Source organism: Oncorhynchus nerka, linkage group LG12, assembly GCF_034236695.1.
Source record: "Oncorhynchus nerka isolate Pitt River linkage group LG12, Oner_Uvic_2.0, whole genome shotgun sequence".
Lineage (NCBI taxonomy): Eukaryota > Metazoa > Chordata > Actinopteri > Salmoniformes > Salmonidae > Oncorhynchus > Oncorhynchus nerka.
The window spans coordinates 21,299,027-21,313,607 of NC_088407.1; the positions used below are offsets into that span (position 1 = coordinate 21,299,027).

A 14,581-nucleotide genomic window follows, 5' to 3' on the forward strand; every position below is an offset into this window, starting at 1 on the left:
GTCACCTCCACAGCTCTCCTCAAAGTGGTCAAATTCAATGATACGGGAGGCCCTAAAAGACAATACATTTGTCGGGCCCTTGAGAGAGAAATTGGCCTGATATTTCTGTACTCAATAGTGGATGTATAATGTGTGAATAAATATGCTTACTGGTAGCTTCTTTTGATTCAGGATCTGTAAATATTCATGGTAGAGTTAGTTTCTTTCTCATATCAACGAAGGTGGGCGAGTTAGGACTCAATCCTTTTTTCAAAGTTATTTTTAATGTCACAATACACATGAATCTGCAACAAGACTTAATTTTCCTTCTTCGCAGCTAACAACCGCACCATTTATTCAAACGTGAGAGAAAATAATGTACAATTTTTTTCGTATCTACAAAAATAAAATCAAAAGAAAGGACAAAGGCTTTCCAGGAAAAATACAAGATTGTGATTTCTATATTACATAAGTGAACGAGATTAAAAGAGAAAGGGATCATTAAAGACATGTGTATGCATGCCCTAGTTTGTTGTGCAGCGGTTTGACAAAGGGAGGAACCATCAGTTCTAACCTCTAAACAAGAGAGATGGTTAGAGAACTCAAGACAGAAATGTAGGAAAAACACAAGACAAAAGACCAGAAGAAAAAGAACTTACTCAAAAGAGTGGGTAAACGAATGTCGAGCTAAGAGACAGAATGAAAGTAAGAGTCTGGAATCGTAAACCATGCCAAGGTAAATAAAAAATCTGCATCCCCTCTGGAGCCCCAACACGCACTGTAGTGTTACACAGACATATCGTACGCTGACCACACACACACACACACACTGTAGTGTCACACAGACATATCGTACACTGACCACACACAAACACACACACTGTAGTCACACAGACATATCGTATGCTGACCACACACACACACTGTAGTGTCACACAGACATATCGTACGCTGACCACACACACACACATACCGTACGCTGACCACACACTTAGAGGGTTAACAGACTTCCTCTCCCAATGAATACAAGTCATCTGTGCAAAAGGTGTCTTTCAGTCCAAACCTATGTCACTCTGTATGAAGGAAAATCCCTTCATGTTTTTTTGTGCCAGTACAGCAAACAGTAGTCATGGTATAGTAGTATAGAGGGGATTCACAGTATTACACACACAATACAGTAGAGCGTTCTTTAGGAAACGATGACGACATGATAGACATCTGTGCATTCATTGAACATGTATCCTTTTTCGTAGTGGTCATCGCTGTATGTCTAGGAGTAGCGCTGCAGACGAGACAACAGCCATTCAGTAGAGAACAGTCCAGTGGCGCGTTACTGAGGTCACCGGGAAGATGTTGTCGCTACAGACAACCCATCCCGTAGCTTAGCAGCTGTACATACATGCAGGACTTGCTGCATACGTCAGAATGACTGACCGACCGCCATCTTGGTTATCCCTTAACAACAACACACCTCTTCCTTCATGGCACTTCTCTCCTGTGTGATTATCAAACATATGTATCACATAACATGAATGATTTTATGGATGAATGAGGACTGTGCATGTTGTGATCTCTTTACTCCTTCCTTCCTTCCTCTTGGCCCAGTGCAATAAACCTGAATATATATAGCTATATAGACAGTCCTTCGATCAGCCTCCATGGCAGGCATACTGTAAAGCAACCAGCGGTAGAGAACTGCCATCTTGGCTCAAACTAGGTGCAGCTTTGACTCCCAATAGAGCCGGTGATCTGTCCAGTGTCCTATCCCTCACCAATCCAATCAGCTTTGGCGTATGGATACATGACAGAGGATGCATTGTGGGTAAAGTGCCGGGTTCCTTCAGTTGTCCAGTCGTTATTTTGTCAAAACATCAGTCACTTCTCAACTCTCTCCCTTTGAACCCAGTGTTCTTTTCAAAGTATACTAACTTCTCCTTCCAATGTAGCCAACCTTATTCATTTCATTCAACATTTTATCCTTGACATTACTCAATTTAGATTCCTCTCACTTCTTGTACTCTCTTTGCTTCTTCACACAACTGTTTCATCACTGCTTCTCTCCATTTCCCCCCTTCATCTGTCCATCCTCTCGTCCCAGGACTCTTTCCTGCTCCGCAGAGGTCAGAGTTCACCCTAACTCCATGCTGGGGGCAGCCCCTTGGGTGTCAGGGGCATCAGTCCTGCATCAATTCCTGGTCTCCCAGGGCAACGCCAACGACATCCCGGTACTTCCTGGATTCTGCTCCCATGAGCAGTGCGTGCTGGGATTGGGCTGATGGTGAGGGGTGTGAGAGGGGGTAAAGGTTGGGGTCCCAGTCCATCAGTGTGTGTGTGCGTATGTCTACGGCAGGGTGGGAGTAAGTCTGTTAAGTCCTCGCTGAAATGACAACGTTAGAATCCAGTGGAGAGGATCTTCAGCTTGGCTGGCTCTGCTGGGCTCGCCTCCTTTCCTGGAGGGAGAGAGAGAGAGATATGTCAATAACAGAGCTGATGTAAACACAGACAAACCAACAACCAGAAAGGTCCATATTGAATTTGAAGGTTTAAGAAATGCCTTTATGAAAAGGTGGTATCCAGACCAAATCTTTCCACAAAACCTCTTCTGTATGACCCTGACCTCTTCTATCTAACCCCTGAACTCACCGTCCCCTGGGTCCCGGTCCAGAAACGGTGTCCTGACGACGGTTGCCTGGATATGAAAGAGGTCACCAGACTCTGGATTGACAGGCGGCTCTCTCAGTGTTTTCAGGAGCTGGTGATGAGCTGTCTCTATGTCCTGAGGGGGTTATGAGGGGAGAAAACGACAAGGAAAGATTAGCATGGAAATAACGTCCAAGTGTGTGTGTTTAAAACGCCTTACCCTCAGCTGGTGCAGCTTTCTCATCAACTCCTCGATGGTGTGGAAAATGTCGTCCACGTTTTTGATTATATGGCTCTGGAGGCTCTTTTGTGATGGACTCTGCCCTTCCTGCCGACTCAGATTTCCCCTCTCCGATTGATTGTCCGCAGACATGATGGAAGCGACCTGCCCTTCTTTCTCATGAGTCTGTACGGGCGATGAAATCACTTCCTGTTCCAGATCAGGAAGTTCAGTGGTGGTCGGGGTGGAGGGGTCGTTGACCTCATCTGTGTGACTCTCGTCCAGCAGTCCCTCTCCCTGCTCTGTAGGCATCACCAGGTAGAACACGTTTCCTGCAGCAAAGTGGGTTTACAGAGTTGCAATGAGCACCCGTGGGAACAAAAGTCAAATCTCCATGTTAAATTGACACTACAACTGTGAAATCTTATAGTATGCAGCTAGAGGGTTGTGTTCAGTAGGTATGAATTGGAAAACGTTTAAAAAATGGAAAAACGAAAGTGAGTGTTCTTATTGGACAAATTCAGGAAGAACCATACGATTTACGTTTCAAAATAGATCTCTGGACACGACTCTGGTGTAGTAGTCACAAACCTCAGACAGAGAGACTTGGACCTAATGGAAGATATTCATGAAGGTTTGAAGAGGACAACTAGACTGACGACTGGAGCATTACCCCGTACACTGGCCTCGCCTCTCGGCTCAGGTGATTGGTCAGAGTGGAGGGTGACATCTTCAGTGATGTCATCGGGGATAGAAGGGGAGCCCGCAACCACAGCTGAGGACAGATGGAGTGAAAGAGTGAGTGTAAGTGGAAAGAGGTGATATTGTATGAGAGTGTGACAGACAGAATGAGATCCGAAAACCAGATCAGCTGAATCTAACAGAGGAGTGTGACCACGCAGAAGGTAAAGGAGGAGTGTGACCACGCAGAAGGTAAAGGAGGAGTGTGACCACGCAGAAGGTAAAGGAGGAGTGTGACCACGCAGAAGGTAAAGGAGGAGTGTGACCGCGCAGAAGGTAAAGGAGGAGTGTGACCGCGCAGAAGGTAAAGGAGGAGTGTGACCGCGCAGAAGGTAAAGGAGGAGTGTGACCGCGCAGAAGGTAAAGGAGGAGTGTGACCGCGCAGAAGGTAAAGGAGGAGTGTGACCGCGCAGAAGGTAAAGGAGGAGTGTGACCGCGCAGAAGGTAAGGGTGGAGTGTGACCACGCAGAAGGTAAAGGAGTGTGACCACGCAGAAGGTAAAGGAGGAGTGTGACCCCGCAGAAGGTAAAGGAGGAGTGTGACCCCGCAGAAGGTAAAGGAGGAGTGTGACCCCGCAGAAGGTAAAGGAGGAGTGTGACCCCGCAGAAGGTAAAGGAGGAGTGTGACCCCGCAGAAGGTAAAGGAGGAGTGTGACCCCGGAGGAGTGTGACAGAAGGTAAAGGAGGAGTGTGACCGCGCAGAAGGTAAAGGAGGAGTGTGACCATGCAGAAGGTAAAGGAGGAGTGTGACCACGCAGAAGGTAAAGGAGGAGTGTGACCACGCAGAAGGTAAAGGTGGAGTGTGACCACGCAGAAGGTAAAGGAGGAGTGTGACCACGCAGAAGGTAAAGGAGGAGTGTGACCACGCAGAAGGTAAAGGAGGAGTGTGACCACGCAGAAGGTAAAGGAGGAGTGTAACCACGCAGAAGGTAAAGGAGGAGTGTGACCCCGCAGAAGGTAAAGGAGGAGTGTGACCGCGCAGAAGGTAAAGGAGGAGTGTGACCATGCAGAAGGTAAAGGAGGAGTGTGACCATGCAGAAGGTAAAGGAGGAGTGTGACCACGCAGAAGGTAAAGGTGGAGTGTGACCACGCAGAAGGTAAAGGAGGAGTGTGACCACGCAGAAGGTAAAGGAGGAGTGTGACCACGCAGAAGGTAAAGGAGGAGTGTGACCGCGCAGAAGGTAAAGGAGGAGTGTAACCATGCAGAAGGGTGGAGTGTGACCACGCAGAAGGTAAGGGTGGAGTGTGACCACGCAGAAGGTAAAGGAGGAGTGTGACCACGCAGAAGGTAAAGGTGGAGTGTGACCACGCAGAAGGTAAAGGTGGAGTGTGACCACGCAGAAGGTAAAGGTGGAGTGTGACCATGCAGAAGGTATGGGTGGAGTGTGACCATGCAGAAGGTATGGGTGGAGTGTGACCATGCAGAAGGTAAAGGTGGAGTGTGACCATGCAGAAGGTAAAGGAGGAGTGTGACCGCGCAGAAGGTAAAGGAGGAGTGTGACCGCGCAGAAGGTAAAGGAGGAGTGTGACCGCGCAGAAGGTAAAGGAGGAGTGTGACCGCGCAGAAGGTAAAGGAGGAGTGTGACCGCGCAGAAGGTAAGGGTGGAGTGTGACCACGCAGAAGGTAAAGGAGTGTGACCACGGTTACCTTTCCTCACAACATGCACACTGGGGCACTCCACCTCCGAGGGCGGGGCTTCTGCGTGCTCAGCCTCCCATTGGCTGGGACTGACGCTAAGGAGAGTCTCAGAGGACGGCGGCCTCTGGTGGTCATTGAACGGGCTCCTCTCATTGGCTGCCTCGTTTGTGGGCGTGCCATCTGAGCCGTGACTCCACCCATCTTCCAGGTCGCGGAAAATCAGCTGCCTTAGCGTCTCCACTGAAAAGGCAGAAAAGTGATATTGAAGTGGAAAGTTGATTCTCAACCAAACACATTCTAGTGACGCTAGTACATACGTATACAAAATAATATTTTTATATGTTCAAGTCAAGTCTCACCGTCTTCAAGAGCTGCCTCTGCTACTCCAATTCGTCGCTTGACGTAGTCCTGCCCCTCCCCGCAGAAGAAAGCTCCTGATTGGTCCGTTGGTGTGGTGCGTGCGAGCTCATTATCATCGTTAGGGGAGTCCGTCTCCATGAAAACCACCTGCTCCGTCATCGAGTCGTCTAGGGAGATTAAAGATCATCAATGTGATGAACGACAGAGCAGAGTTGGGGAATGATAGAGAATATTACTGTACAGAAATATCCTACATAAATTAATATTTATATCTGTAGTCACTATAATCCACTCCAAAAACATACACTTCCTTACTAACACAATTTGTCTCACCTGATTGATAGACATGGCTGCCAGTTGAGACAGGGGAAGCGTTGCCAAGACTTGGGGAGCTGAGAGAGACATAAAGAAGAGAGAGATAAAGGAGAGAGAGGGCGAGGAATGAGTGAGAAGACAGAAGAGAGAACAATGAGATGGAATCAGTACTGCTTAAGACAACTATAGCGAATGGTCTGCAATGCTATGAGAGTCTACAGATCTTCAATGTTAATTGTTAGAAACGGGCCAGTGTAAGGATTACTCACAAAATAGGTGTGGATCTGTTATTGGTCGAAGGTGAGGAGCCAGCAACCAATGAGATGGTCTTTTCAAGTTGGTCCTTCCAGCTGTTAAAAATATAAATAAAATGGCACTCAAAACGTCCACCAAAGCTTTTCCATGTGATGAGTAAAATGCTGCAGGTTAAAATCCTGATGAACCTCTACATGTATATTATCTGTAAACTAATCTCTATTCCTGGTATAGATATGGATGATGTAGATGTGCTCACATGTTTTTCTCTGAGGACGTCCCCGCTACCAGTTCATAGATCTTTCTCTCTGTGGTGCTGATGACGTACAGGGCCTTGTTGTCTGAGGGAATCAGACACAATCAAACCATCATCATCATCACAGGGATAATAAAGCCATTATCTTATTATCTTGCAAAATGATTGAGATCCCATTTCCTGTTATTACATTGTTGTTACAGCATTAAACTGTTGTCTAAATCTAACCCAGATCACTGATTCATCTATACACAACCATTGGCCACTCCACACTTTGTCCCATAACCCCTGACCTCTAACCTCTTACCTGTGGCCACAGAGCGCACCAGGAGGGAGTCTAGCTGGACCACGGGGCTGAAGGAGGCCTTGGTGTCCCCGCTACCACCTCCTCCTCCCCCCAGCCAGCGGGACGGGCAGCGCAGTAGCAGCCGGTCGTCTGGACCTCTCTGGAGCAGAACCAGCAGGTCTGATAGCAGCAGGGCCTGGATCTCTGAGAGATGAAGGAGAACCAGAACCATACGGTTAGAACCCTTACAGAACACTAGAACTTAGAACCTGCAGGTCTGACAGCAGTAGGGCCTGGATCTCTGGGAGGGAAAATAAATCAAGTCAAATATACTCACCCAAAAAGTTAACAAGGCACAAATGATTCAACTCCCAGTGTATTATCTGGTGACTGAAGCAACAATACAGCAGAATCAGAACAGTGACTCCAATATGGAATACATGTCTGGGACAGTGTCTCCCGGGGTCTCTCGCAGCTGATTCCTTTTAGCTCTGGACAGAGGAGCCAACAGAATCTAAAGCACAACAGGGACTGCGGTTGAAAATTAGCCGGCTGGCTAAAACCGTCACTTTTACTGAAACGTTGATTAATGTGCACTGTCCCTGTAAAAATAAAATAAAATAAACTAAAAAAACTGTTCTATCTGTGGAGTGTTGTGGGTCTTACCTAAAGTTTTGTCTTTATTGACTTTCCAGGTGAGAGGACCCTCATGGATCATTGTCTTACTGGTCAGGTCCAGACTCTGACAGGACAGAGGACATCATCAGAATAAAGCTGTTATACTATGTGTTTGGAGGAAGAGACTAACTTTGAAGAGGAGGTAAATACTAACTTTGAAGAGGTGGTAAATACTAACTTTGAAGAGGAGGAAAATACTAACTTTGAAGAGGTGGTAAATACTAACTTTGAAGAGGTGGTAAATACTAACTTTGAAGAGGTGGTAAATACTAACTTTGAAGAGGTGGTCAATACTAACGTTGAAGAGGTAGTAAATACTAACTTTGAAGAGGAGGAAAATACTAACTTTGAAGAGGTGGTCAATACTAACGTTGAAGAGGTAGTAAATACTAACTTTGAAGAGGAGGAAAATACTAACTTTGAAGAGGTGGTAAATACTAACTTTGAAGAGGTGGTCAATACTAACGTTGAAGAGGTAGTAAATACTAACTTTGAAGAGGAGGAAAATACTAACTTTGAAGAGGTGGTAAATACTAACTTTGAAGAGGTGGTAAATACTAACTTTGAAGAGGAGGAAAATACTAACTTTGAAGAGGAGGAAAATACTAACTTTGAAGAGGTGGTAAATACTAACTTTGAAGAGGTGGTAAATACTAACTTTGAAGAGGTGGTAAATACTAACTTTGAAGAGGTGGTAAATACTAACTTTGAAGAGGTGGTAAATACTAACTTTGAAGAGGAGGAAAATACTAACTTTGAAGAGGTGGTAAATACTAAGAGGAGGAAAATACTTTGAAGAGGTGGTAAATACTAACTTTGAAGAGGTGGTAAATACTAACTTTGAAGAGGTGGTAAATACTAACTTTGAAGAGGTGGTAAATACTAACTTTGAAGAGGAGGAAAATACTAACTTTGAAGAGGAGGAAAATACTAACTTTGAAGAGGTGGTAAATACTAACTTTGAAGAGGTGGTAAATACTAACTTTGAAGAGGTGGTAAATACTAACTTTGAAGAGGAGGAAAATACTAACTTTGAAGAGGAGGAAAATACTAACTTTGAAGAGGTGGTAAATACTAACTTTGAAGAGGAGGAAAATACTAACTTTGAAGAGGTGGTAAATACTAACTTTGAAGAGGTAGTAAACACTAACTTTGAAGAGGTGGTAAATACTAACTTTGAAGAGGTGGTAAATACTAACTTTGAAGAGGTGGTAAATACTAACTTTGAAGAGGTGGTAAATACTAACTTTGAAGAGGAGGAAAATACTAACTTTGAAGAGGTGGTAAATACTAACTTTGAAGAGGTGGTAAATACTAACTTTGAAGAGGAGGAAAATACTAACTTTGAAGAGGAGGAAAATACTAACTTTGAAGAGGTGGTAAATACTAACTTTGAAGAGGTGGTAAATACTAACTTTGAAGAGGAGGAAAATACTAACTTTGAAGAGGAGGAAAATACTAACTTTGAAGAGGAGGAAAATACTAACTTTGAAGAGGAGGAAAATACTAACTTTGAAGAGGAAAAAAATACTAACTTTGAAGAGGAGGAAAATACTAACTTTGAAGAGGAGGAAAATACTAACTTTGAAGAGGAGGAAAATACTAACTTTGAAGAGGAGGAAAATACTAACTTTGAAGAGGTGGTCAATACTAACTTTGAAGAGGAGGAAAATACTAACTTTGAAGAGGTGGTCAATACTAACTTTGAAGAGGAGGAAAATACTAACTTTGAAGAGGAGGAAAATACTAACTTTGAAGAGGTGGTCAATACTAACTTTGAAGAGGAGGAAAATACTAACTTTGAAGAGGAGGAAAATACTAACTTTGAAGAGGAGGAAAATACTAACTTTGAAGAGGAGGAAAATACTAACTTTGAAGAGGAGGAAAATACTAACTTTGAAGAGGTGGTCAATACTAACTTTGAAGAGGAGGAAAATACTAACTTTGAAGAGGAGGAAAATACTAACTTTGAAGAGGAGGAAAATACTAACTTTGAAGAGGTGGTCAATACTAACTTTGAAGAGGAGGAAAATACTAACTTTGAAGAGGAGGAAAATACTAACTTTGAAGAGGTGGTCAATACTAAAAACTCTGAAGAGGAAAAGGAGGTACCTTGAACTGTGGCGTGGGGTCCAGCCTGCGCTGGTATTGGTTGAGTCGTTGCCGGTGTTCAGTCTCCCTGACGACTTCATTGACGGCCTGCAGAATCCCGCGGCAGCAGGCCTGTGCACGTTGGAGAGGCGGGAGGTCTGTGGAGCCAGCTGTAGGAAGACGTTACACCCAGTGATATCACAACATCAAATAGGACCAGTTAGTTCAAAGCAGTAGCTATTCTTACAACACTACTAAGACTAACCTACTCGCCTATCTACTAAGACTAACCTACTCGCATAACTATTAAGACTAACCTACTCGCCTAACTACTAAGACTAACCTACTCGCCTAACTACTAAGACTAACCTACTCGCCTAACTACAAAGACTAACCTACTCGCATAACTACTAAGACAAACCTACTAGCATAACTACAAAGATTAACCTACCTGCATAACTAAAGATTAACCTACCTGCATAACTACAAAGATTAACCTACCTGCATAACTACAAAGATTAACCTACCTGCATAACTACTAAGACAAACCTACTCGCATAACTACTAAGACAAACCTACTCGCATAACTACTAAGACAAACCTACTCGCATAACTACTAAGACAAACCTACTAGCATAACTACTAAGATTAACCTACTCGCATAACTACTAAGACAAACCTACTCGCATAACTACTAAGACAAACCTACTCACATAACTACAAAGACGAACCTACTCGCATAACTACTAAGACTAACATATCACCTAACTACTAAGACTAACATATCACCTAACTACTAAGACTAACATATCACCTAACTACTAAGACTAACATATCACCTAACTACTAAGACTAACATATCACCTAACTACTAAGACTAACATATAATCTAACAGTAACTTAATGAAGACCACTGGTGCTAAACTGTCAGACTATCAGTGTGTGTGATGTTGTCCAGTAACAGAGGGTACTTGGTGAGTATGAGTGTGAGAGAATCTCTATATAAATAAGAAAGAGAGATATGGAGGCGGATGATGGATCCTACGTACCCTCTGTGTGTTTGATGATGTTGTCCAGTAACAGAGGGTACTTGGTGAGTATGAGTGTGAGAGAATCTCTATATAAATAAGAAAGAGAGATATGGAGGCGGATGATGGATCCTACGTACCCTCTGTGTGTTTGATGATGTTGTCCAGTAACAGAGGGTACTTGGTGAGTCTCTGTGTCTCAGACACCAGCAGGTCCTTCAGCTGCAGCCTCCTACAGTGAGGACTGGCCTCACACTCCTGACAATACATCCATCAAACAATCAAATCAATTAATGGAAAAGCCATTGTGACTGCATGTATGTGTGTTACCTGGGTGATGCGTGTGTGTTACCTGGGTGATGCGTGTGTGTTACCTGGGTGATGCGTGTGTGTTACCCGGGTGATGCGTGTGTGTTACCCGGGTGATGCGTGTGTGTTACCCGGGTAATGCGTGTGTGTTACCCGGGTAATGCGTGTGTGTTACCCGGGTAATGCGTGTGTGTTACCCGGGTAATGCGTGTGTGTTACCCGGGTGATGCGCGTGTTACCCGGGTGATGCGCGTGTTACCCGGGTGATGCGCGTGTTACCCGGGTGATGCGCGTGTTACCCGGGTGATGCGTGTGTGTTACCCGGGTGATGCGTGTGTGTTACCCGGGTGATGCGTGTGTGTTACCTGGGTGATGCGTGTGTGTTACCTGGGTGATGCGTGTGTGTTACCTGGATGATGTGTGTGAAGCGGGGGTCTTTGCGCTGCTTGTTCTTAATGAGTTCCAGAGCCTGAGACTGCTGGCTGCACAGGTGGGACACCTGCTCCTGAAACTCCTCCCCCGCCACGCCCTCAAACTAACACACAGGTACACACCGATATCCCAGTCAAAACACAACACTACACAATATACACTGAGTGTACAAAACATTAAGGACACCTGCTCTGTCCATGACAGACTGACCAGATGAAATATATGATCCCTTATTGAAGTCACTTGTTAAATTCACTTCAATAAGTGTAAATGAATGGGAGGAAACAGGTTAAAGAAGGATTTTTACGCCTTTTTGACAATTGAGACATGGATTTTAGTTTAGTTTATTAATTCGACCATTTAAAAAAACAAGCACACATAAAACTTGAAAAAGCCATACGTGCACATTAATAAAATCATTGAGGATAACACACAATACAGTCTGGGACTTATTTCCATTGTGGTCCTCTTGAGACAAGATGGCTAGACAAGATCCAACACAGTATGGCAGTGAAATAATAAAACAACAACAGAGAAGAAGAACCTCTATCTCATCATTCCAGTTACATCATAGGGGTTATTCATATGGGCACAGAAGACATCAAACATATGTTTAAAGCTGCCCAGAGAGGATGTTGTTTTTATAGACAGAGGCAACTCATTCCATTCTGAGGCTCCAGTATACAAGTAGACATGGATTGTGTATGTGTGCCATTCAGAGGGTGAATGGGCAAGACAAACTATTTAAGTACATTTGAACGGGGTATGGTAGTAGGTGCCAGGCGGACCGGTTTGTGTCAAGAACTGCAACGCTGCTGGGTTTTTCACACTCAACAGTTCCCCGTGTGTATCAAGAATGGTCCACCACACAAAGAACATGCAGCCACCTTGATAACTGTGGGAAGCATTGGAGTCAACATGGGCCAGCATCCCTGTGGAACGCTTTTAACACCTTGTAGAGTCCCTGCACAACCAATTGAGGCTGTTGAGTGCAAAGGGGGGGTACAACTCAATATTAGGAAGGTGTTCCTAATGTTCAGGTTCACTCAATAAGCATATGATTGAAAACTATTGGACAGGTGTTATCAACAGCTGAGCCCTCAAACTGACCACTAACAGCGTAACACTCCATCTCACTGATGAACATGCTAACACTGCTAAATATGGAAATATGCGACCAATAACATTTGATTTGAAGGGATAGTAAAACAAAGACTGAGGGAGGGAGAGATGACATTTTTGACATTTGAGTCATTTAGCAGACACTCTTATCCAGAGCGACTTACAGTAGTGGGTTGATACATTTACATACTGGTCCCCCTGGGAATAGAACCCACAACCCTGGCGTTGCAAGCACCATGCTCTACCAACTGAGCCACGGGACTGGGAAGACTTGATTAGCTAGTTCAACTCACCCTGGCCAGCATGATGTCACCGATGCCCTGAACGATGGGAGATTCCCTTTTCTTCTTCATGGCTTCACACAGGCTCACTGCAACCCAATAACAACGGTGGAACAACGTTGATTAAACAATAAAATCATTGAAGCAACATTGATCAAACACAATAACATTGAGCTTAACGTCAATGAGACTGACTACCAAATCAAAGGCAACGCTAAAACAGTGCTTCTCTACCATGCAGCACCTAAATCCATCAAAACATTATGTTTACACAGCGATGCCACAAACAGAGAACCTTTTTAATGCAACACAATCTTATCAGATCTTTAAATCTACATGGACTGAATACCTATTGACAGAACTGAGAAACACACACTGACCATGTAGTTGGTAGACCTGAGGCAGGTTGGGGAAGATGCAGGCCAGCTCGTCAGAGCTCAGAACACACCTCATCTTCTGGAAAAACACCCGATCCAAGACCCTGAGAGTACGCAGGTGAGACGCCTCTGTCGTCAACAACTCTGAGGAGAGGGGGGGGGGGGGGGGGGGGGGGAGGGAGGAATGGCGGGAGAGGTGAGAGGAAGGGGGAGACACAGAGAAGAATGTAAATATAACAATCTAATAATATTTCCTTCTGAAAATAACAGAATAGAAGTTGTTAGTTCCAGTCAGATATACAGTGGCTATGTTTAGACAGGATATAGGAACAGTTGTAGATGCATAAGGTTTTCACGTTCCTCTCGGCCTGAATGTATCCTTGCACATTCCTCTGCTGCTACCCAAAGGTCAGGCAGTGGATGTTTACCGTAAATGACAGCCTGTCGGTCCACCTCTCGGGGACAGAGTGTAGCCAGGACCTGAGGGGCCACTGTCTCTTGCCAGTTGTGACTGTCCACCATGTCGTCCTCTAGGGCTGGGGCATCAGGGAGCAGGGCCACCGGGGACTCCTCAAACCTACACACACACACACACACGCAGAAGCACACAGAGAGAGGTGTTTTAATATACTTCCAGGTCGATCAAAGTTGAAGACCTCAGTAGGTTGTAGTGATGTCTTACTGTCGTCTAGACGACCGAGGGGTGTATGGAGGCGTGGGGTTCTCCAAGGATCTGAGGAGGAAAAACCAATCAGATCTGGTTCTATTCTGTTGTCTTTATTCTGTGCTACAATGATGCTGCTCAACCCCGTCAGGAGCATGTGGATCCTACAGTGTGTTCCGAAACAGTGTCTGTGTGTGAGTTTGTGCAACGTGTGTGATTTCAGATATGTGTGTATGAGCAAGACGTATGTGTGTGTGTAGTCTCACCGTGCTGAGCTACTGGTGGCTGAGGAGGAGGCGCTGTGGTGTAGGGGTCTCAGGCCCGGCCCCTCTATCTCCTCCCCACAGTCCTCCATGTCCACGTCGCTACGGGAACGAGGGACTGTCTCCACTCCTGAAGCCCCGCTCCGCCGACGCCCCTCCCCCTGCGCCTTCAGAGACTCACTACGAGCCAGACGCACCGACACCATAGGGCTGAGGAAAGAGACAGTGAGAGAGAGAAAGAGAAACACATAAGTAAACATGTACAATCTTGACACACAAACAATTGTGCACAATAGACCTGACACACTCTCTCTCTCTGATACCTGTCCATACTGTCCTCTCCCAGGCTGCTGGAGGACAGTCTCTGGAGGTCTCCCTCGTCCCCCTCCTCCCCGGGGATCTCTGGGTGGTTCTCAAACTGCTGGATGATGTTCCTCACACTGCCAGGACGCACTGAGAGGAGACGAGACAGGGGACACACACACACACACAGAACATCAAATCAATCTAATGTATTTTATAAAGCAGCAGTTGTTACAGTGTGCTTTACTGATACCCAGCCTAAAACCCCAAAGTGAAAGCAATAACAGTACATCAGGTCTCTTTGGATAAAAAAAGGTCTTTGCTAAATGGCATTTATTATTAT

At 45.0% G+C, this 14,581-nt stretch overlaps 1 protein-coding gene across 3 annotated transcripts in view; it reads right to left on the reverse strand.

Annotated features, from left to right (window-relative positions):
* Positions 1-241: 241 nt before the first annotated feature.
* Positions 242-14,581, reverse strand: part of LOC115115135 (rho guanine nucleotide exchange factor 11-like) — a 30,857-nt gene continuing 16,517 nt past the window's right edge. For all 3 annotated transcript variants that reach the window (XM_029643621.2, XM_029643623.2, XM_029643620.2), the window contains 20 exons: positions 14,259-14,388; positions 13,939-14,145; positions 13,691-13,741; positions 13,437-13,585; positions 13,012-13,152; positions 12,644-12,720; positions 11,206-11,331; positions 10,628-10,745; positions 9,481-9,629; positions 7,357-7,432; positions 6,712-6,894; positions 6,408-6,489; positions 6,163-6,243; positions 5,912-5,970; positions 5,578-5,745; positions 5,228-5,458; positions 3,513-3,614; positions 2,840-3,171; positions 2,623-2,755; positions 242-2,429 (listed from right to left, as the gene is read on the reverse strand). In XM_029643621.2, coding sequence (XP_029499481.1) covers positions 2,371-2,429; positions 2,623-2,755; positions 2,840-3,171; positions 3,513-3,614; positions 5,228-5,458; positions 5,578-5,745; positions 5,912-5,970; positions 6,163-6,243; positions 6,408-6,489; positions 6,712-6,894; positions 7,357-7,432; positions 9,481-9,629; positions 10,628-10,745; positions 11,206-11,331; positions 12,644-12,720; positions 13,012-13,152; positions 13,437-13,585; positions 13,691-13,741; positions 13,939-14,145; positions 14,259-14,388 — 2,654 coding nt within the window. In that variant the 3' untranslated portion in view covers positions 242-2,370. The remainder of the gene's footprint in view (positions 2,430-2,622; positions 2,756-2,839; positions 3,172-3,512; positions 3,615-5,227; positions 5,459-5,577; positions 5,746-5,911; positions 5,971-6,162; positions 6,244-6,407; positions 6,490-6,711; positions 6,895-7,356; positions 7,433-9,480; positions 9,630-10,627; positions 10,746-11,205; positions 11,332-12,643; positions 12,721-13,011; positions 13,153-13,436; positions 13,586-13,690; positions 13,742-13,938; positions 14,146-14,258; positions 14,389-14,581) is intronic.